Here is a 23,283-nt window from a genome sequence, read left to right as displayed (position 1 = left end):
TAAGGGGAAGTGAGGGGAGGAAGTCAGTCATTCTTAAACCATTTTTTTGGGGGCTACACCATTGGGCATGCAGGGTATTGTTCCCCAACCAGGGGTTGAACCCATGCCCTCTGCACTGGGAGGGTGGAGTCTTAGCCACTGGACTGCCAGGGAAGTCCGTGGAGTATAACTCTTCATATAATTCATCCTCACCTGAGTTTCCTTCCAATGGGGCAGTCTCTGTGTTCTTGTTAGAAATAAGTGCAAGAAGGTGCTTCTAATGTGCCCATAATAATTTATTTCTTCCTCTAGTTGCTGCTTACATTGTGGTACTTTGTTTGTGAAAATTCATCTTGCTGCACACTTATGAAGCATGCACTTACAAGTATGTATAGTATGCTTTTAAAAGTTTACCGAAAATTGCACAATGGTCCAGTCACTTTCTCCACAAGCAACAAATACAGGGCTTTAGATGCCTCCACCTTCACACTCCACCGAGGCTCACAGTGTCCCTTGCACCAGCAGATCCTCCAGGGCATGGAGGGATTCCACGCAGCATCTACCTCCTGTGGTTAAGATGACTCAGCACCAGGGATGTTTTTGTCAAGAGTCTGGAAGTGGAGCCTGGTGGCTGGTGGCTGTTGATGATTGTTCCCTGCCAGGCTGTGTCGGATCCCATATCCAAAGTATATGAGAAATCCTAGTAGGGAGATGAGACGATAAGAAGGAAATTTAGGTGCTCCCCTCGCTTACAAATGCTCAGTAGACCTTCTATGGCATCTGATACAGTGTGGGGAGAAATCGTAGGAAGATGCTGGGTTCAGTCATTGAAGAAACCTCTTTATTCCAGAAAGCAACTTACCAAAGGCATTCCAGATGCCAAACAGGGTCCAGGTTGCAGAGGTCGTCTGCATCATCAGGTAAACATTCACGAAGATGCTGACCAGTGGGAGGACAGGCAGAGCAGGGACCTGTGGGCAGAGTCAGTTCATCCCTGAACACAGCCCAGACGTCTGAAAGGAAGACCCTACCCCACGTGGGTGGGAGACTCCTGTCCTCCTCAGGCTTTGCATTCAGTGCTTACTGAGATTGTGTATGCAAAAACCCGAGTGTGGATCAGGGAAGAGTCCATTGGTTTCAGTAATTCCCCTCATTCCCTGCCCAGGAAAGGATATTTTGCCGTCAAAGGACACAGACTTCATTCACCCCATGTGGACACTTTGGACACATGAGCTCACTTACCCTGAATGGAAGAGGAGAGGGGTCCTGGGGCTGCCTCCAGATGATGACCGTGACCCCAGTGGTGAGCAGTAGCAGCAGCACAGCCACTGTTGTAAGCATGGGGTCTCCAGAGAACACCTGGCTGGGCCACTGGGCCAGGATCAGGCTCAGGATGGTCAGCAGAAGAACTGCAAGGATCAAGGAGAAGAAGAACAGGCTGGACCCAGAAAACAAAGACGTCAGGATCTCGGGTAACATCCCTCCCTGAAACCACCAATATCAGGAAAGGCCATCATATCTTCTAGACTCCTCCACTGACAAAATACACACACTCACTCCATCCTGTCAAGTTCAAAATATGACCAAAGAGACTTCCCAGTGCTCACCAAGCAGGAAGGCACATCCATAGACAATCTGGGCAGATTTCTGGGTGGGGGTGGTGCTGACAGGCAACCACAGATTCTTTAGAGTCTTTGAGCTTCCTGCTTCAGGTTCAGAGTCCAAAGGATTTTTCTTGACTAGAGGCATCATCTGAATTTTGTCTTCAATTTTCTCATTCTTGCTTAAATTGCAGTCTGGCTGGTACCTGAATTTGAGATATTATAGGAATATTAACAGCAGTCCCTACTCATTCAAAAACAGGCATCCTAATGCACCACTTTCCTGCTTTAAGCAGAGCAGGAGTTTAGAAGGCCGAAGGAGGTGGTCGGTCAGGGCTGGGGGGGCGGGGGGGGGGGGGGGGGGCGGGGTGAGACCAAGACGGCAGAGGAATAGGATGGGGAGACCACTTTCTCTGCCACAAATTCACTGAAAGAACATTTGAATGCTGAGCACACTCCACAAAACAAATTCTGAACGCTGGCAGAGGACATCAGCCACCCAGAAAAGCAGCCCATTGTCTTCAAAGGGAGGTAAGACCAAATATAAAAGATAAAAAGAGAGACAAAATAGTTAGGGACAGAGATCTGCCCCAGGAAGGGATTCTTAAAAGAGAAGTTTCCAAACACCAGGAAACCCTCTCACCGGTGGGTCTGTGGGGGAGGTTTGGAATCTCAGAGGGCAACAAAACCTAGAGGAAAAATAAATAAAACCTACATGTATGTCCCTAATGGCAACTCCCAGCGGAGAAGTACCCCAGATGCTTTCCTCCACCACCAGCAAGGGGCGGGGTTGGGGCAGTGAATGGGGAGGAGCAGGCTGCATTGTTTAGGGTAAGGACCAGGCCTGAATGCCTTGAGGGCAATCTGAGGGAGCTAACATGAGATACTAACCTAAACTGTGGGATAGCCAGAGAGAGAGAGAGGGAAAATGGGAGAGAGAGAGAACTATCCCGCAAAAAGCTCGAACCTAAGGCACTGCCGGCCTGCTCACAGAACAAAGGACTGAGCGAATACCAGAGGAGAGCTAGCTGGCTGCGGACCAGGCCATCCCTAGCTGGAGGCAGGTGGGGGGCAGCCAGAGCCGGAAAGAGGCAATCTCAGCCCCAGAGAGGGCATCCCCTACCAAACTGCGAAAAGGCTTCCAGTTTCTAACCAAGACTTCCTGAGATTCTCCGAGGTTAACATCCGCCAGGAGGGTTGCAGCCAGAGATCAGCTCCCCAGAAAAGACACACGGCACACCGGAGATGGGCGTGCCCCAGAAATAGAGAGGCTAGGACCTGGGAGGTGATAAGATGCACCACACCTTAGGAGAGTGCGCTCGCCAAGCACCTGGTCACCTGAGCTGCTCGGATCACGGATGGGCACAAAACGCGGGCCCAACCAAGTCTGTGCCTTTATGGAGTACCCGAGAAGCTGAACCTGAGCAGCTTAGACCTGGGAAGTGCATGCAACCCAGGGCCCGCTCCCTGCACAGCAACCTGAAGCCTGAGCAGTGTAGACTGGGAAAGCTCACACGCCGTGAGCAGGGGCAAACCCAGTGTGGCTGAGACACTGTGAGCACTCCCCACACACGCCAGGGATATTTGTTTGCAGTGTTCCTCCCTCCCCACAGCACGACTGAACAAGTGAGCCTAAACAAGAGACCACCTTCGCCCCCTTGTGTCAGGTCAGAAATTACACACTGAAGAGACCTGCAAACACAAGAAGCCAAATAAACACAGGGAACCGCTTTGGAAGTGACAGGTGCAACAGATTAAAATCCCTGTAGTTAACACCGACTACACTGGAAGGGGCCCATACATCTTGAGAAGTATAAGCTGGAACAAGGAACTATCTGGAACTGAACTGACCCCACACTGCCCGCAACAGCTCCAGAGAAACTCCAAGATATATTTTTACTATTACTATTATCATTTTTTTAATTAAAATTTTTTTTCATTTTTAAATTCCTCTATTACTCCTTTAATTTTTATTTTTATAACCAACTATTACATTGCAAAAAAAAAGACCCTATTTTTAAAGCAAACTTCATATATATTTCTCATACATTTTGTGATTTTTAAAAAATAATATTGTATTTTTGAGAGTCTAACCTCTACTCTAGCTTTTTAATCTTTGCTTTATGGTATTTGTTATCAATTTTGTACATTTAAGAATCCAATCTTCAGTAAAGATTTTTCTTAAGAGTGTGATTACTGGCTTGATTACTCTCTCCCCCTTTTGACTCTCCTTTTTCTTCCCCAGGTCGCCTCTATCTCCTCTCTCACGTTTCTCTCCTCAACCCAAATCTGTAAATCTCTGTGTGTGTTCCAGGCTGTTGAGAATACTTAGGGAACAGAATACGGCCTAGATCTATCTCTCTCCTTTCGATTCCCCCCTTTCTCCTCCTGCTCACTTCTATTTCCTTCCTCCCTCTCCTCTTCTCTATGTAACTCCATGAACCTCTCTGAGGGTTTGAGACTGTGGAGAGCACATCAGATCAGATCAGTCGCTCAGTCGTGTGCGACTCTTTGCGACACCATGAATCACAGCACGCCAGGCCTCCCTGTCCATCACCAACTCCCGGAGTTCACCCAGACTCAAGACCATAGAGTCAGTGATCATACATCATGACCAAGTGGGTTTTATCCCAAGAATGCAAGCCTCCTTTAATATCTGCAAATCAATCAATGTAATACACCACATTAACAAATTAAAAGATAAAAACCATATGATTCTCTCAACAGATGCAGAGAAAGCCTTTGACAAAATTCAACATCCATTTATGATTAAAAAAAAAAAACTCTCCAGAAAACAGGAAGAGAAGGTGCATATCTCAACATAATAAAAGGTATATATAACAAACCCAAAGCAAACATTATCCTCAATGGGGAAAAATTAAAAGCATTTCCCCTAAAGTCAGGAACAAGGCAAGGGTGCCCATTCTCACCACTACTATTCAACATAGTTTTGGAAGTTTTGGCCAAGGCAATCAGAGCAGAAAAAGAAATAAAAGAAATCCAGATTGGAAAAGAAGAAGTAAAACTCTCACTGTTTGCATATGACATGATCCTCCATATAGAAAACCCTAAAGACTCTACCAGAAAATTACTGGAGCTAATCAATGACTATAGTGAAGTTGCAGGATATAAAATTAACACAGAGAAATCCCTTGCATTCCTATACACTAACAATGAGAAAACAGAAAGAGAAATTAAGGAAACAATTCCATTCACCATTGCAACGAAAAGAATAAAATACTTAGGAATGTATCTACCTAAAGAAACAAAAGACCTATATATAGAAAACTATAAAACACCGATGAAAGAAGTCAAAGAGGACATAAATAGATGGAAAAATATACCATGTTCATAGATAGCAAGAATAAATATAGTGAAAATGAGTATACTACCCAAAGCAATCTAGAGATTCAATGCAATCCCTTTCAAGGTACCAACAGTTATTTCACAGAACTAGAACAAACAATTTCACAATTTGTATGGAAATACAAAAACCTTGAATAGCCAAAGCAATCCTCAGAAAAAAGAATGGAACTGGAGGGATCAACCTGCCTGACATCAGACTATACTACAAAGCTACAGTCATCAAGACAGTATGGTACTGGCACAAAGACAGAAATATAGATCAATGGAACAAAATGGAAAGCCTGGAGATAAACCCACACACCTACGGACAGCTTATCTTTGACAAAGGAGGCAAGAATATACAATGGAGGAAATACGATCTCTTTAACAAGTGCTGCTGGGAAAACTGGTCAACCACTAGTAAAAGAATGAAATTAGAACACTTTCTAAGACCATACACAAAAATAAACTCAAAATGGATTAAAGATCTAAATGTTAGACTAGAAAATATAAAACTCCTAGAGGAAAACATAGGCAAAACACTCTCCGACATAAATCACAGCAGGATCCTCTATGACCCACCTCCCAAAGTAATGGAAATAAAAGGAAAAATAAACAAATGAAACCTAATTAAACTGAAAAGTTTTTGCACAACAAAGGAAACCATAAGCAAGGTGAAAAGACAGCTTTCAGAATTGGGGAAAAGAATAGCAAACAAAGCAACTGACAAAGAATTAATCTCAAAAATGTACAAGCGGCTCCTGTAGCTCAATTCCAGAAAAATAAATGGCCCAATCAAAAAATGGGTCAAAAAACTAAATAGACATTTCTCCAAAGAAGACATACAGATGGCTAACAAACACATGAAAAGATGCTCAACATCACTCATTATCAGAGAAATGCAAATCAAACCACAATGAGGTACCAACTCACGCTAGTCAGAATGGCTGCTATCCAAAAATCCACAAACAATAAATGCTGGAGAGGATGTGGAGAAAAGGGAACCCTCTTACACTGTTGGGGGGAATGCAAACTAGTACAGCTACTATGGAGAACAGTGTGGAGATTCATTAAAACCCTGGAAATTGAACTGCCATAGGACCCAGCAATCCCACTGCTGGGCATACACACTGAGGAAACCAGAATTGAAAGAGACACGTGTACCCCAATGTTCATCACAACACTGTTTATAGTAGCCATGACATGGAAGCAACCTAGATGTCCATCAGCAGACAAATGTATAAGAATGCTTTGGTACATATACAAAATGGAATATTACGCAGCCATTAAAAAGAATACATTTGAATCAGTTCTAATGAGGTGGATGAAGCTGGAGCCTATTATACAGAGTGAAGTAAGGCAGAAAGAAAAACACCAATACAGTATACTAATACATATATATGGAATTTAGAAAGATGGTTACGATAACCCTATATGAGAGACAGCAAAAGAGACACAGATGTATAGCAGAGTCCTTTGGACTCTGTGGGAGAAGACGACAGTGAGATGATCTGAGAGAATAGCATTGAAACACGTACATTATCATATGTGAAACAGATCACCAGTTCAGATTCGATGCATGAGATAGGGTGCTCAGGGTTGGTGCACTGGGATGACCCAGAGGGATGGGATGGGGCGGGAGGTGGGAGGGGTGTTCAGGATAGGGAATAAGTGTAAACTCATAGCTGATTCATGTCAATGTATGGCAAAAACCACTCCAATATTGTAAAGTAATTAGCCTCCAATTAAAAAAAAAAAAAATACTTGAAGACGATGAACTGCCATTGAGTCTTTAGGAACGTAAGTGCCCCAGTCAGGGTACAGTGGAATCTCACCTGAGGACAAGGACAAAAAACGCCACCAAGGAGTAAACCAGCAGGTGTCCATTCGACATGAGGTCCACCAGATTACTGAACTCAAAGAGCAATGCCATGATCCCTAGAATGAGGGCACAAACGAGGTGGGGGTCGGCAGTGAGAAACCACTGGACATACCCAGATAAGGAACGGGATCAAAGGAGGAGTGGGTTCTGTTGCTCACCTGCGAGAATTCCAGAGGACACAGTGGCCATGATGGGGGTCTTCGTGCGGGCATGGGTCCGGGCAAGTCCTAGGAAAAGGAGCCCATCCTCTGCCATTTCCTGGATCACCTGAGGCACGGGGAACAAGGAGCTCTGCAGTCTGGAAGGGATGGTGGGAACACAGGTGGGGATGTTGAGAAGGAGGAGAGACCAGGGCTCTGGCTCTCTAGTCTACATGGGGTGAGGGGTCTTTCCCTCTCTTGTCGCAATCCCCAGGGCTGAAACACCTGAGCATCTGAACAGTTCATGGAGAGAAGGCCTTGACACTGACCTGTATAAAAGAAAACAGAGGATGCCAACAGCCACGACGTATCTGGCAGGGCCCCACCCAACATGGAGGAAAGCCTGCGGAAAGGGGCTGTCAGGCTGAATCTGGTAGTAGGGCACCATGAGGGTGAGAGTCGCCGAGACACCAAAATATGCCAAAAAGCAGATGAAGACCGTGGACATGATGCTGATGGGGATGGAGCGATGAGGATTTGGGGCTTCTTCCCCTGCAGGGTGGGTGAACATCTCCGGTTAGGAAAACACTGATGGCACAGCACAAAATCCACTTTCCTCTTGAACTTTCAAAAGGTTTTCAAAATCTTCTATCAACCCCTATACCCAAGGGCAGCCCAATCCCCTGATGGGACACACAAGGACCCAGTTACCTTTCGCGACAATGTCATCAAAACCCACAAACGAGTAGAAACATAGAGCTGCTCCATGGAGAATTCCATCATAGTCGAAGGGCACAAACCCTCCAGAACCCAGAGGGCCCAAGCTACAGTGAGAGGAGAGGCAAGAAAGACCATGAGAGAGATGCGTTCAGTCATCTCTACAGGACTTCACAGTTAATGCCACCAGCCCTGGGCTCCAGGACCTCGTTATCCAGATCCACCAGCCCAGATCTCTTTAGTCCCCGCCAGATTCCCAGCTAGGCACCAGCCTCAACAAGCATGACAAGGACCAAGAGCACCTTCCTGACTTATAGATGTCACCGGATTCAGACGTGTTCAATGTGTAGTCCTGTTCCGTGAGCTTCCAGTTGTGCAGGTCTCCCTTAATGAAGCCAGAGAGGATGATGAAGCTGAGAACCAAAAGGTTGATGCCTGTGGATATTTTTCCAACCAGGACTGATTCACGAGCTCCCAGAACCAGTACTCCTGTGGGAAAGATGGAATATGAGACATTCCAAGATAGCCAAATCAAATCCATAGACATAGAAAGCAGACTAGTAGTTGCCAGAGGTTAGGGGGCTGTAAGATTAAGATGGATAGTCTGTCTTTGCTCGCTGGGTACTGGATTTCATTTTGCTATAATGAAGGATTTTGAAGCTAGATGAAGGTGATTGTTATATGTCTTGAATGCCCTAAGTACCACTGAATTGCATACTTTAACATGGTTAGTTTCTTACTGTGGCCATTATCATATAATATGGGCTCAGTCACTCAGTCATGTCTGACCCCTTGACCCATGGACTGTGGCCTGCCAGGCTCCTCTGTCCGTGGAATTTTCCAGGCAAGATTACTGGAGTGGGTTGCCATTTCCTACTCCAGTCACATAATACACACATCTACCAAAGCATCATGATGTTCACCTTCAGCTTACATAATGTTGTATGTCAAGTATATATCAATAAGGCTAAGGAAAAATAATAAAATGGCTAATTTTATTCTATGTTAATTTCCTCCCAATTGAAAAAAGTCTCAGGACAGAGAAGAAATTTGTCACTCTAAGTAAATGATTCTCAGCTGGGGGTGATTTGGGTCCCCAAGGGACATTTGGCAATGTCTGGAGACATCCCGATTGTCACAATTTGGGAAATATGAATCACAGGTGTTTAGTAAATGAAGTCCAAAGATGCTATACATCTGACAGTGGTTGATTAAGAAAATCCTGCAGTGCCTGCATCACACCCCAACACCAAAGGCTGTTTCAGCCTGGAAGGTCAGTAATGCCAAGGGTGGGAAACAATGCTCTACATCTTGACTTCCTGTCTTTCGTATCACAGACCCTAATTTCTAGTTCCCACAGATCTGCCACCTCATGCCTTTCCCACCCTAGTTCCCCCACCGCCCCACATCCCAGTCTTCCCATCCTAACTTGGATCCCTGTCTCACCTGTGAGCAACAGCACCAGGGACAGGGCAACAAAGTCTGGGTACTTGGCCAGATAGTAGGGCATATATGGAGAGAAAGTTCCCTCTAAGGCCTGAAAGATGTGGTTCCCAATCAGGCTGTCGAAGGCGATGCTCCAGGCCTTGGCCACACTGCCCGTGCCTGAAGCAGAATGAGAAGAAACATTCATTGACAAATATAAATTGGACCCCCCTACACACCAAGACCCCTTTGTGGATCACAGCCTTGTCGGGGTGAAGGGCTAGCATAGCTCAATAAAACTATGAGCCATGCCATGCAGGACCACTCAAGACGGACGGGTCACAGTGAAGAGTTCTGACAAAGCATGGGCCCCTGGAGAAGGAAATGGCAACCCACTCCAGTATTCTTGCCAGGAGGACCCCATGGACAGCATGAAAAAGCAGAAAGTTATGACGCCCGAAGAGAAGCCCCCCAGGTCAGAAGGTGTCCAACATTGGAAAGATGGAAGTTAAAAAGAGAAGGGAGCGGGAGAGGATGAGATGGTTGGACAGCATCACCGACTCAGTGAACACGAGTTTGGGCAAACTCCAGGAGAGAGTGGAGGACAGAGGAGCCTGGTGTGCTGTAGCCCATGGGGTTGCAAAGAGTTGGACACAGTTTAGTGATGGAAAAACAACAACAAATACACAAAGTCATGTATGTTGGGGAAAAAATACAAAATACCAATTCTCAGAGAGCTTCTTTTCATGGGGTGGGGGAAATAGACCCAGATAATTCTAAAATAGGTTAACTATTTAATGTCAGTGGGAGATCAAAGTTATGCAAGAAACGAGGGAAGTGGGAGCAATTTGTCTGGGCGATGAGGATTAAAATTTTAGTTCAAATGCTAATGGAAACTCTTTGAAGGCAACCGCTAAGCAGAGACTTCAGTATAGGGAGGGGATAAGCCTGTGGGCCATGCCTCCCTCTCACCCACTCCCTACAGTGTCCTTGCCTCTGGGTTCTTGATCCATCATTTAAGGACAGCAGGGGAGAGCTGAGAAGAATGAAGTTGTGGATTTTTCCCGACATTATTTCCCTCCTCTCCTCACAGAATGGATGACACAGTTCTCATACACGACCGAAGACTCAAACACCCACTCCTGGTCTTCCGAACTTCAGCCCCACAGTTACCCCCCACCCATCCCCTTACCAATGACATAGGACAGTATGAGGTTCCAGGCAGTGATGAAAGCCCACAGTTCTCCCATGCTGATGTAGCTGTAGAGATACGCAGAACCTGTCCACGAGACCCGTGTCCCAAATTCGGCATAGCAGAGCCCAGACAACACAGAAGACACAGCGGCCACCAAGAAGGAGATGATGATCGCTGGTCCAGCGATGAACATGGCCACTTCTCCCACCAGGATGTACACGCCGGCCCCCAGGGTGCTGGCCACACCGAAGGCTACCAGTTTCAGGGTGTTCAGAGGAGCCGTGGGACTCTTAGAATCATTAGTGGGCTCCAGGAGCCGCCTGCGGACCAACTTCTGACCGAACTGGTGGAGTTCCTGACACCGCATCCTGGATGGAGTTGAGGAGCTGTGATCTGCTGAGGAAACAAGACACAAAGCCATCAGCAAGGTCCACCCGCCCTTAGCCCTGGGAGTCCAATTCCACGGAGCAGTGGAGCGATGAGGGGCAGGTGGTAAAAGGACACTTGGGACAAGGTCTCCATCTCTGAGCTTTGGTTTCTTCAAACACAAAGAAATCTTCTCACATGTTTCAAAGTTACTGGAAAGGCTTTTTAAAGAGAAGCGAGGTGGAGAGGATTAGGTCTCCCCCAAAATGTGCCACTTGGAATATGGATTGTTTGGTGTGTGTATATGCTCACTCCTGTCTGACTCTGAGACCCTGTGGACTGCAGCCCGCCAGGCTCCCCTGTTGTGGGATTCTCCAGGCAAGAATGCTGGAGTGGGTTGCCATGATCTCTTCCAGGTTATCTTCCCGACCCAGGGATCAAACCCGAGTCTCCTGTGTCTCCTGCATTGGCAAGTGGATTCTTTACCACTGAGACCCCTGAGAAATCCCTGGATTGTCTTGATCTGAGGTCAATTAAGACCCGCAGACTCAAGAAAAGCTTTCTCTCTCTCCTTTAACTGCTCAAATGTGCATGTACAAGCAAAAGCATACATCCATTTATTGTGCCTCAGTATGCAGCCTTAAAAAAAAAAAAAAAAATTGAACATTTGTGGCAACCATATGTTGGCAGATGATGGTTAGCAATTTTTCTTTTTACAAATACAGTGTCCTAAAATTACAGAATCTGAAGGAGTAAGGAAACCTGGAGCCTGGCAGGCCATAGTCAAAGGGATCGCAAAGAGTCAGACAAGACTGAGCGACTAAACAACAACAACAGGATTGGCGAAGCTTGGGAGAAGTTAGAAGGGGGTCATTTAGAATGTCAGGAGAGTTAACCTCAGTCCATTTTCCCATTTGGGGGCAACAAAGATCTAATTGTAAGATAGCATTGTAATCTAGAGACCCAAGTTTTAGGCCACTTTCCAACCTCCAACTTAAATAAAGGCCAGACATTGTTAAAGCAAACCTGAGTTTTCCCTTTCTTGGCCCATCATGCCTACAAAGGGAATCCTCCTGGGTTTAGCTTCCCTGGGGGCTCAGAGAGTAAAGAATCTGCCTGCAGTACAGGAGACCCAGGTTGATTCCTGCGTGGGGAAGATGCCCCAGAGAAGGGAATGAAAACCCACTCCAGTATCCTTGCCTGAAAATCCCATGGACAGAGGAGCCTGGCGGGCTACTGTCCATGGGGTTGCAAAGACTCGGACATGACTTCATGACTAAATAACAGCTACAACAAAATGGGAATGATTTGCTAGTGGTGGTGGTAGGTGCTGAGCCTTGACTCCAGGCGTGGTTCTCTCAAAGTTGATGAGGAAGCTCTGCTTGGGTGGGGGACAGGCTGGGGGTTGTTGTTTAGGCAGAATGAGAGAAATGGGGAGAGGGGCAAGAAAAAGATAACTGGGGCTCCTTCACTGAGCAGACCTAGATCAAGGCCTGGAGGTCTTGGAAAGAGAACAAAGCAGAGAGTGAGAGCAAGTTCTCCTGGGAGAGGGAGAGTCAGAAGACTCCAGCCAGCAGTTTGGTGGAGACCTGCAGTTTACCTTGAATTCCTGGGTTTCAGCCCCAAATGATCTTGGAGAGAGAGAGAGAGACAACCGTGAGTGCTGGCTTAGTTCTCTGCACAAGAATTGGGCTGCCGTCTATGGGGTCGCACAGAATCAGACGTGACTGAAGTGACTTAGCAGCCGCAGCCACAGCCTGGATGAAAAGCAGGAACCCTAGTCACCAGTCCATCAGGGGCTAGAAACTAGAAACAAGGTTCTTCTGGCTCTAGTCCCCAGTAAAAAAAAAAACACACACACACACACAAAAATTTCTCCAGGAGGCAAAAACTAAAAATATGGTAAAAGTGTATTACTGGTATTAACTGGAGACACAGCTCAGTCATGAAGGAGGACACAGAGGAACAGTTTGTTTAGTTAAGACAGAAGCCAGGCAGAGTTCACACACATAAGAAAAGCTGTGGGTGTCCTCCCAAAGGAGGAGGAGCCCCATAAAGAGATTGTTAAATCGTCTATGTAGGGCAGTTCTTCCCGTCTTTGTTTACCTTGGCCAATTACCTGATTTTTTTTTCCACACCTGACCTGCCCTAGGACCCTCCCTGACAGATGTGTGCAGCTTTTTTTTTCTATATGGATTCCAGCAGACAGGCCTGTAGGGCCTGGACATCACCTATTATGAGATGGCACCCCTCCTTTTTGCCCCCTCAAGGAGACTTTCTGCACATGTGTGGTGCCCCAAAGATAGAAAATATGTGACCTCTTGTTCTTTTACACACAGAGTTTAGCCCCTTTCTGTCCCTGCCATGACTGTTATAGTAACATGTCCATAGCAAGCAAAGTCCAGCTATTTACCCTCCTGCTGTCTGAGGAGGCCTTACAAATAGCTGTGAAAAGAAGGGAATTGAAAAGCAAAGGAGAAAAGGAAAGATATAAGCATCTGAATGCAGAGTTCTAAAGAACAGCAAGGAGAGATAAGAAAGCTTTTCTCAGCGATCAATGCAAAGAAATAGGGGAAAACAACAGAATGGGAAAGTCTAGAGATCTATCCAAGAAAATTAGAGATACCAAGGGAACATTTCATGCAAAGATGGGCACAATAAAGGACAGAAATGGTATGGACCTTACAGAAGCAGAAGATATTAAGAAGAGGTGGCAAGAGTACACAGAACTGTACAAAAAAGATCTTCATGACCCAAATAATCACGATGGTGTGATCACTGACCTAGAGCCAGACATCCTGGAATGTGAGGTCCAGTGGGCCTTAGAAAGCATCACTACAAACAAAGCTAGTGGAGGTGATGGAATTCCAGTTGAGCTATTTCAAATCCTAAAAGATGATGCTGTGAAAGTGTTGCACTCAATATGTCAGCAAATTTGGAAAGCTCAGCAACGGCCACAAGACAGGCAAAAGTCAGTTTTCATTCCAATCACAAAGAAAGGCAATGCCAAAAGATGCTCAAACTACCACACAATTGCACTCATCTCACATGCTAGTAAAGTAATGCTCAAAATACTTCAAGCCAGGCTTCAGCAATATGTGAGCCGTGAACTTCCAGATGTTCAAGCTGGTTTTAGAAAAGGCAGAGGAACCAGAGATCAAATTGGCAACATCCGCTGGATCATGGAAAAAGCAAGAGAGTTCCAGAAAAACATCTATTTCTGCTTTATTGACTATGCCAAAGCCTTTGACTGTGTGGATCACAATAAATTGTGGAAAATTCTTCAAAAGATGGGAATACCAGACCACCTGACCTGCCTCTTGAGAAACCTATATGCAGGTCAGGAAGCAACAGTTAGAACTGGACATGGAACAACAGACTGGTTCCAAATAGGAAAAGGAGTACGTCAAGGCTGTATATTGTCACCCTGCTTATTTAACTTATATGCAGAGTACATCATGAGAAATGCTGTGCTGGAGGAAGCACAAGCTGGAATCAAAATTGCCTGGAGAAATATCAATAATCTCAGATATTCAGATGACCCCACCCTTATGGCAGAAAGTGCTACTGCTGCTGCTAAGTCGCTTCAGTCGTGTTCAACTCTGTGGGACGCTATAGACGGCAGCCCACCAGGATCCCCCGTCCCTGGGATTCTCCAGACAAGAACACTGGTGTGGGTTGCCATTTCCTTCTCCAATGCAGAAAAGTGAAGACTGAAAGTGAAGTCGCTCAGTCGTGCCCGACCCTCAGCAACCCCATGGACTGCAGCCTACCAGGCTCCTCTGCCCATGGGATTTTCCAGGCAAGAGTACTGGAGTGGGGTGCCATTGCCTGAGCGCCGAAGAACTGATGCTTTTGAACTGTGGTGTTGGAGAAGACTCTTGAGAGTCCCCGGAGAAGGCAATGGCACCCCACTCCAGTACTCTTGCCTGGAAAATCCCATGGACTGAGGAGCCTGGATGGCTGAAGTCTATGGGGTCGCTGAGGGTTGGACACGACTGAGCGACTTCACTTTCACTTTTCACTTTCACGCATTGGAGAAAGAAATGGCCACCCACTCCAGTGTTCTTGCCAGGAGAATCCCAGGGATGGGGAAGCCTGGTGGGCTGCTGTCTATGGGGTCGCACAGAGTCGGACACGACTGAAATGACCTAGCAGCAGCACCAGCTTGAGAGTCCCTTGGACTGCAAGGAGATCCAACCAGTCCATCCTAAAGGAGATAAGTCCTGGATGTTCATTGGAAGGACTGATGCTGAAGCTGAAACTCCAATACTTTGTCCACCTCATGTGAGGAATTGACTCACTGAAAAAGACCCTGATGCAGGGAGGGATTGGGGGCAGGAGGAGAAGGGGACAACAGAGGATGAGATGACTGGATGGCATCACCAACTAGATGGACATGAGTTTGGGTAAACTCTGGGAGTTGGTGATGAACAGGGAAACCTGGAATACTGTGATTTGTGGGGTCACAGAGTCAGATACGACTGAGCAACTGAACTGAACTGAACTGTCATTTCCATCTCCAAGTGCAAACAGAAGTCTAGTGTAAATATCTAGCCTGGACCTCACCTGCCTCGTTCCTCAGGAAATGTAAACAGAAGGCTAGTTGTAGATGGAGTTCTTTCTCCTGTTCATCTACCCTTCGTGTGTCTTCTTTGCATGGTCCAGACAGAGAACCTAGGAGGATAGAGTAAAAGAGCAATGAAGTTTAAATGCTTCAACAATATGATGAGGGCTTCCCTGGTGGCTCAGATGTAAAGAATCTGCCTGCAATGCAGGAATTCCCAGTTCGATCTCTGGGTCAGGAAGATCTCTTGGGGAGGGAATGGCAACCCACCCCAGTATTCTCACCTGGGTAATCCCATGGACAGAGGAGCCTTGAAGGCTATAGTCCATGGGGTCACAAAAGAGCCAGACACAACTGAGTGACTAAACAACAACAAATATATGTATGTATGTATGTATGTATTAATGTATGTGTATATATATATATATATATATATATATATACACACACACATACATCTGTATTCACACATGCATACAAAGGAATACTACTTAGCCATTAAAAATGAAACAATGATACTTGCAGCAGTATGGACCTAGAGATTATCATAGTTAGTGAAGTAAGTCAGAGAGAAAAAGACAAATACCATATGATATCACTTATATGTGGAATCTAAAATACAACTCAAATGAACCTATCTATGAAACAGAAAGAGACTCATAGATGTAGAGACCAGACATATAATGGCAAAGGGAGAGGGAGAAGGAAGGATTGGGAGTTTGGGATTAGCACATGCAAACTATTCTATATAGATAAACAACAAGGTCCTACTGTATAGCACAGGGAACTATAATCAATATCTTTTGATAAACAGTCATTGAAAAGAATGTATCAATATATATGTATATCTGAATCACTTTGCTGTACAGAAGAAATTATCTCAACACTGTAAATCAACTACACTTTAATAAAATGAAAAGAAAATAGTTCAAATTGAAGCAGCCAATAAGTGAGAGACTAAATTTTAAAAAATAAGACATCTAAAATAGGCATTAGGGATTTAGTAGTAAGGAGCACTCCCCCCTTTCACAACAGCAGGACATTTGGAATCCAACCCACATATATTGAAAAAACTTCCACATTGGTTTTAAAAAATCTGACTGTTTAAACAACTGTAATATAAAAGGAGAAAACATACAGAGTTTAAAATAATATAAGGACAGAGACTTTAGCCATGAGAATGGCATGTCTGATATCACATTGTATAGAATTTTCTTCTTGTTTAGTCACTCAGTCATGTCTGACTCTTTTGTGGCCCCATGGACTGTAACATGCCAAGTTCCTCTGTCCATGGGGTTTCCCAGGCAAGAATACTGGAGAGGGTTGCCATTTCCTCCTTTAGGGGGTCTTCCTGTCCCAAGGGTCAAACCCACGTCTCCTGCTTTGGCAGGCAGGTTCTTTACCACTGATGCACCAGGGAAGCCCAGTAGACAACCCCAACTGACAGGCAGTCTCTTCCTGTTATGATTCATGAGAGAGTCACTCAGGTCCACCCCTGCTGCTTTCTCCCCACCCTCTCATCTTTTCAACATAATTTCCCGTGTTTTTAATTCATCTCACGGTGACTGCAGTAACTGTCAGAGGTATGCTCACATTCCTGTTCTTTTTCCTTTTTCATTCAACAATTACCCTGTTTTTCCAAATGAGTGTCCTGATCATTATCCCTTCTCTAACTTCCCTGCCCTCTGACCTCTATCTCTCAAATACTAACATCTTTTCATTTTTATGTACTTCCTAAAGTGTCTGAAATTATTACTCAATTCTATAACCATCGCTGAGTTTGGGTGCTTTGTATTTACATTATATGTGAATATTTTACATTGATGTTGAGTTCACTGTGACCTGTGATTCACAGTTGATAACCTGCCCTTCCCCCGCCCCTACCCCCTCTCTCCCCAGTCTTCAGCATGTTAGTCCTCCCATCTGTGCCTCCTCTTTCTGCCTCTTTTCTGTCTCAGATGGAAACATTTCTTCATCTCACTCTGTCTCTCTCTTGCCTTCTGCCCCCTCCACCATGCATCCTGCTTTTGACATGAATTCATCACTGTGCCTTGGGCCAGTGGCTTTCATGTCTTGGTTGCATTTGGAAACCAATCCAAATACCAAAGCCAGGCTAGCCCTGACAGAATGGAAACTAAATCACAGGGGAGTCGAGAGAAAATCATGTGACCTGGGAAGAAGATGAAAAAATTCCCAATCACGGTATTGTCAAAGATTCTTCCGTTATGAGGGGACCCTCTCAGGAACGCGCACACACCACGAGTTTTCTCCATTATCTTGTAAACGGAAGGAGTCTAGAAATAAATGTAGTTTTTTCATGTTTGTTGATGTTCTTACTTTTTGGACTTCCCTGGTGGCACAGTGGATGAGAATCCACCAGCTAATGAAGGGCACATAGATTCGATTCCTGGTCTGGGAAGATCCCAAGTGCCATGGAGCAACTAAGCCTGTGCTCCACAACTACTGAGCCTGTGCTCCACAACTACTGAGCCTGTGCTCCACAATAAGAGAAGCCACCGCAAGAAGCATGCACACCAAAGCAAAGAGTAGCCCCCTACCCACAACCAGAGAGAAAGCCCACATGCAGCAACTAAAACCTGGTGTGGCCAACATTTTAACAGTTTTTAAAAAATCAAATGTTTTGTAAATTTGCCAGTGAAACTATCTTTTCTGTGTTGAGAGGTTTCTTATCACTGATTTAACCTCCTTACTTGTTTGTTATTCGTATTGTTTATTTTATCCTGATTTTCTTTTGATATGTTGACTGTTTCTAAAAATTTGGTCTGTTTCTTCTAGGTTATCCAATTTGTTGGCATATAGTTTTTCATAGTAGTTTCTTATAAGACTGTGTATACTTAAAGTATGATTTATAATTTCTCCTCCTTTATGATTTTATTTGAGTGTTCTCTTTTTTAATTTTTAAAAAAAATTTATTTATCTTAATTGGAGGCTAATTACTTTACAATATTGTAGTGGTTTTTGCCATACATTGACGAGTCAGCCACGGGTGTATTGCTTTACAATTTTGTGATAGTTTCTGCTATATAAAGAAGTGAATTGGCTTTTTGTTGTCCAGTCACTCAGTCGTGTCTGACTCTGTGCCACCCCATGAACTGTAGCCCACCAGGCTCTTCTGTCCATGGGATTCTCCTGGCAAGAATACTGCAGTGGGTTGTTATTTCCTTCTCCAAGGAATCTTCCCAACCCAGGGATCAAACCAGCATGTCCTGCATTGGCAGGTGGATACTTTAGTGCTGAGCTACAAGGGAAGGAAGCCCAGTTAATAGCTATATGTATACATATGTCCCCTCCCTGCTGGGCATCCCTGCCACCCCATCCCCCATTGCAACCCTGGGCATCACAGAGCTGTAAGCTGAGGTTCCTGTGCTCTCTGCATGTTCTGTTTTGCACATGTAGTGTGTATATGTCAATCCTAATGCCCCAGTTTGTTCAACCCTCTCTTTTACCCACTGGGTCCACATGTCAGTGAGCTGTCAACTCACAGATGTCAGAATGGTCACCATTGGAAAATCTACAAACAATAAATGCTGGAGGAGGAGCCGGGCGCGCCCGCCACGCACAGCACGGGCGGCAGGCGCGGCGCACGAGCTCAGGTGGCGGCTGCGGCGGTGGTGACAGCAGCGGCTGCAGCAGCTAGCGCACGCCCTCTCCGCGTCGCGCCCGCAGGAAAAAAAATAAATAAATAAATGCTGGAGAGGATGCGGAGAGAAGGGAACTCTTCTGCACTGTTGGTGGGAAAGTAAACTGACACAGCCACTATGGAGAACAGGATGGACATTCCTGAACAAACTATAAATAAAACTACCATATGACCCGGAAATCCACTACTGGGCATAAACCCTGAGAAAACCAAAGTCAAATCAAACCAAATCACAAAGATACATGTACGCAAATGTTCTTTGCAGCCCTGTTTACAACAGGCAGGACATGGAAGCAACCTGGATGTCTATAAACCGATGAATGGATAAAGAAGATGTGGTACATATAGGCAATGAGGTATTACTCAGCCATAAAAAAGGAAGAATTTCAGTCACTTGTAGTGAGGTAAATAAACCTAGAGTCTGTTATACAGAGTGAAGAAACTCAGAAAGAGAAAAACAGATATTGTATATCATGCATATGTATGGCATCAAAAAAAAAAAAATAGGAAAGATCAACCTATTTGTATGGAAGGAATGGCAACGCAGATGTAAGAACAGACTTGTGGACACAGTTGAGGGAGGAGAGGGTGGGACAAACTGAGAAAGTAGCGCGGACGTTTATACACGATTATGTGTGAAACAGATAGCTCGTGGAAGCCACTGTAGAACACAAGGAGCTCAGTCTTGAGCTCCATGGTGACCTAGAGGGATGGGGACATATACATATAATTATGACTCAGCCTCCTTTGTAAGGCAGAAACCAGCACAACATTGTAAAGTGATTATCCTCCAAATAAAAAAGTGTAAAAATTAAAAAAAATAAAGTATTATTAAATTTTGGGGGAGAAAAAAGAGAAACAGATGACCTCCCAACTGCCTGGAGGGAGAGAGGACTAATCTTTATTCTGAATCAGAAACAAGAGACTGTGTTTTCAATTCTTTGGGACATAAAATGTCTCCCCATTACACTGCTCTGCAGGATTAGGCTGATCCAGTGAACACGAGTTAAGGTCAGGGGGGTTCTGTCCATTTTACTCTAAGGTCCGAGTTTTTCGTTATGGTTGAGGGCAATCATTCAAAGAGTCAGGAAGCTATGATTAGCATCTTGGCCCCACGAACACCTCTCTGCCCTTGAACAAGTCATATACATCTCTGGACCTATGTCTCCTTCTTGTTCAGATGCTGCTGATAAACCTTCGAACCCTGTCGTTAGGAACATAAAATGGTGCAGTTGCTATGAATAAAGTATGGTGGTTCCTCAAAAAAAAACAAAACTGAAACTACCATCATGATTGGCCAATCCCACTTCTGAGTGTACACCCAAAAGAACTGAAAGTGAGGTCACAGGAGACGTTTGCATACCTATGTTTTTAGCAGCATTGTTCACAATAGCTGAAAGATGAAAGGACCATCCACGAAAAATGGATAAATAGAAAGTGATGTGTGCGTACAGAGGAATATTATTCAGGAATAAAAAGACAGGAAATTCTGACCCATGCTACAACAGGGACAATACCCTAGTGGACAAGAGACTTGAGAACAATATGCTAAATGATAAAAAGGCAGTCTCCAAAAGACAAATACTGTATGGTTCACCTCTATGAAGTACCTGATATAGTCAAATTTACACAGACAGAAATAGATCAGTGGTTTACTAGAGACTGGGTGACAGGAAAAATAGGAAGTCATTGGTAAATGAGAATCTGGTTTCAGTTTTACAAGACGAAAAGAGTTCTGCAAATTGGTGGCACAGCTGTGTAAATTTACCCAATATTGCTGAACGGTTCATTTAAAAATGTTGAAGATGGCAAATATATGTGTATTTTACCACAATTAAGAAAAAAAAAATGATGCCAGTGATAAACAGGAGAGCCAGCTTCAGAGAGACGCTGAGCGTACAAAACTCCAAGGTAACTTAACATGAAACACCAGTGAGTTGTCCTCAGCGGAATGCTCAGCTCCTAGATGAGGCATCAGCAGACATGGAGGGCAGAAAGGAGACAGGAGACTGAAGGCAGTGGTACTCAAATCACAAACTCTATGTGAGGGTCATCTGAATGTTGAATGAGCACCAGTCTAAAACCGGTGGAAGAGCCTTTGGACATAGATCCAATCTCTCCCAGCCCCTCCCCTTCTCACACAAACACAACAGCTCCCAGATCCTTCTACTTTCATCTGGAAAACGGGTCTCTCCACCCTCAGGCTGGAGCCGGGCTGACCCCCTGCACTCTGGGGTTGCAGAGGTCTCTTTGGGAGGATGTGAACTCAGCACCCAGTCTCCTACAGAAGAGGGTGACCCGAGACTTACTGGATCCTAGGAGCAGAGTGTGGAGCACTGGGTCAGTCAAGGAGGCTGAGGTTAAGTCGCGCAGGGCAGGAGCTGATGTTTGTCCAAAAACCAAAGAGGGAAGTGCCCGAGCACAGAAGACAAACCTTAACCTCTGGGTAGTTGGGGTGGGGAGGAGGCTGGGAGGACCGGAAGCTTCTGCAAAGTTCCTGTTAGCCCTTAACACTTCTGTGGTTACTGTCAGGGGATTTTCAAAGATGTTTTTTAACTGTGGTAACGTACAACGGACATGGACATCACCAGATGGTAAACACTGAAATCAGATTGATTATATTCTTTGCAGCCAAAGATGGAGAAGCTGTATACAGTCAACAACAACAAAAAAAAGACCAGGAGCTGACTGGCTCAGATCATGAACTCCTTATTACCAAATTCAGACTGAAATTGAAGAAAGTAGGAAAAACCACTAGACCATTCAGGTATGATCTAAATCAAATCCCTTATGAGTATACAGTGGAAGTGAGAAATAGACTTATGGACCTAGATCTGATAGATAGAGTGCCTGATGAACTATGGAATGAGGTTCGTGACATTGTACAGGAGACAGGGATCAAGAACATCCCAATGGAAAAAAATGCAAAAAAGCAAAATGGCTATCTGGGGAGGCCTTACAAGTAGCTGTGAAAAGAAGAGAAGTGAAAAGCAAAGGAGAAAAGGAAAGATAAACATCTGAATGCAGAGTTCCAAAGAATAGCAAGAAGAGATAAGAAAGCCTTCCTCAGCCACCAATGCAAAGAAATAGAAGAAAACAACAGAATGGGAAAGACTAGAGGTTTGTTCAAGAAAATTAGAGATACCAAGGGAATATTTCATGCAAACATGGGCTTGATAAAGGACAGAAATGATATGGACCTACGAGAAGCAAAAGATATCAAGAAGAGGTGGCAAGAATACACAGAAGAAGTATACAAAAAAGATCTTCACGACCCAGATAATCACGATGGTGTGATCACTGACCTAGAGCCAGACACCCTGGAATGTGAAGTCCAGTGGGCCTTAGAAAGCATCACTACGAACAAAGCTAGTGGAGGTGATGGAATTCCAGTTGAGCTATTTCAAATCCTGAAAGATGATGCTGTGAAAGTGCTGTACTCAATATGCCAGCAAATTTGGAAAACTCAGCAGTGGCCACAGGACTGGAAAAGGTCAGTTTTCATTCCAATCCCAAAGAAAGGCAATGCCAAAGAATGCTCAAACTACCGCACAATTGCACTCATCTCACATGCTAGTAAAATAATGCTCAAAATTCTCCAAGCCAGGCTTCAGCAATATGTGAACCATGAACTTTCTGATGTTCAAGCTGGTTTTAGAAAAGGCAGAGGAACCAGAGATCAAATTGGCGACATCTGCTGGATCATGGAAAAAGCAAGAGAGTTCCAGAAAAGCATCTATTTCTGCTTTATTGACTATGCCAAAGCCTTTGACTGTGTGCATCACAATAAACTGTGGAAAATACTGAAAGAGATGGGAATACCAGACCACCTGACCTGCCTCTTGAGAAATCTGTATGCAGGTCAGGAAGCAACAGTTAGAACTGGACATGGAACAACAGACTGGTTCCAAATAGGAAAACGAGTACATCAAGGCTGTATATTGTCACCCTGCTTAACTTTAACTTCTATGCAGAATACATCATGAGAAACGCTGGACTGGAAGAAACACAAGCTGGAATCAAGATTGCCGGGAGAAATATCAGTAACCTCAGATATACAGATGACACCATCCTTATGGCAGAAAGTGAAGAGGAACAAAAAAGCGTCTTGATGAAAGTGAAAGTGGAGAGTGAAAAAGTTGGCTTAAAGCTGTACATTCAGAAAACAAAGATCATGGCATCTGGTCCCATCGCTTCATTGGAAATAGATGGGGAAACAGTGGAAACAGTGTCAGACTTTTTTTTTTTTTTGCTCCAAAATCACTGCGGATGGTGACTGCAGCCATGAAATTAAAAGACGCTTACTCCTTGGAAGGAAAATTATGACCAACCTAGATAGCGTATTCAAAAGCAAAGACATTATTTTGCCAACAAAGGTCCGTCTAGTCAAGGCTATGGTTTTTCC

The 23,283-nt window shown here is 44.7% G+C and overlaps 1 protein-coding gene across 7 annotated transcripts; it reads right to left on the bottom strand.

Moving 5' to 3' along the window:
- Positions 1-254: 254 nt before the first annotated feature.
- On the bottom strand, positions 255-21,347 carry LOC147354552 (cationic amino acid transporter 3-like). Of its 7 annotated transcripts, none has more exons than XR_015146492.1 (13): positions 21,188-21,289; positions 15,220-15,327; positions 10,282-10,680; positions 9,111-9,269; positions 7,967-8,153; positions 7,659-7,771; positions 7,277-7,499; positions 6,966-7,074; positions 6,761-6,863; positions 1,587-1,786; positions 1,222-1,388; positions 842-950; positions 255-679 (listed from the first exon to the last, which is right to left on the bottom strand). XR_015146492.1 is itself a non-coding variant. In XM_086354374.1 (13 exons), exons 3-13 carry the CDS (start codon positions 10,649-10,651, stop codon positions 552-554), a joined length of 1,899 nt encoding a protein of 632 aa, XP_086210500.1. In that variant the 5' UTR covers positions 10,652-10,677; positions 15,220-15,327; positions 21,188-21,347; the 3' UTR covers positions 255-551. The 7 variants fall into 7 exon arrangements, 6 of the variants coding, with proteins under 6 accessions (XP_086210500.1, XP_086210507.1, XP_086210506.1 ...); XM_086354374.1 differs by having other exon boundaries at positions 6,966-7,105; positions 10,282-10,677; positions 21,188-21,347; XM_086354381.1 differs by having other exon boundaries at positions 6,966-7,105; positions 21,188-21,333.
- Positions 21,348-23,283: the final 1,936 nt, after the last annotated feature.

This window comes from Bos grunniens, chromosome 18 (assembly GCF_055505025.1).
Source record: "Bos grunniens cultivar Pamir isolate PY7600 chromosome 18, Bosgru_T2T1.0, whole genome shotgun sequence".
NCBI lineage: Eukaryota > Metazoa > Chordata > Mammalia > Artiodactyla > Bovidae > Bos > Bos grunniens.
Note: the sequence above shows the minus strand (reverse complement) of the source record. Positions and strands in the feature narration are given on the sequence as shown.

Excerpts from the sequence above, each read along its gene's own strand:
- LOC147354552 (XM_086354374.1), bottom strand. The coding sequence starts at position 10,651 with ATGCGGTGTCAGGAACTCCACCAGTTCGGTCAGAAGTTGGTCCGCAGG. Across the intron at positions 9,270-10,281 it reads CATACTGTCCTATGTCATTG|GCACGGGCAGTGTGGCCAAG; the intron begins GTAAGGGGATGG and ends ATTCTGCTTCAG. Across the intron at positions 8,154-9,110 it reads CCTGGTGCTGTTGCTCACAG|GAGTACTGGTTCTGGGAGCT; the intron begins GTGAGACAGGGA and ends TCTTTCCCACAG.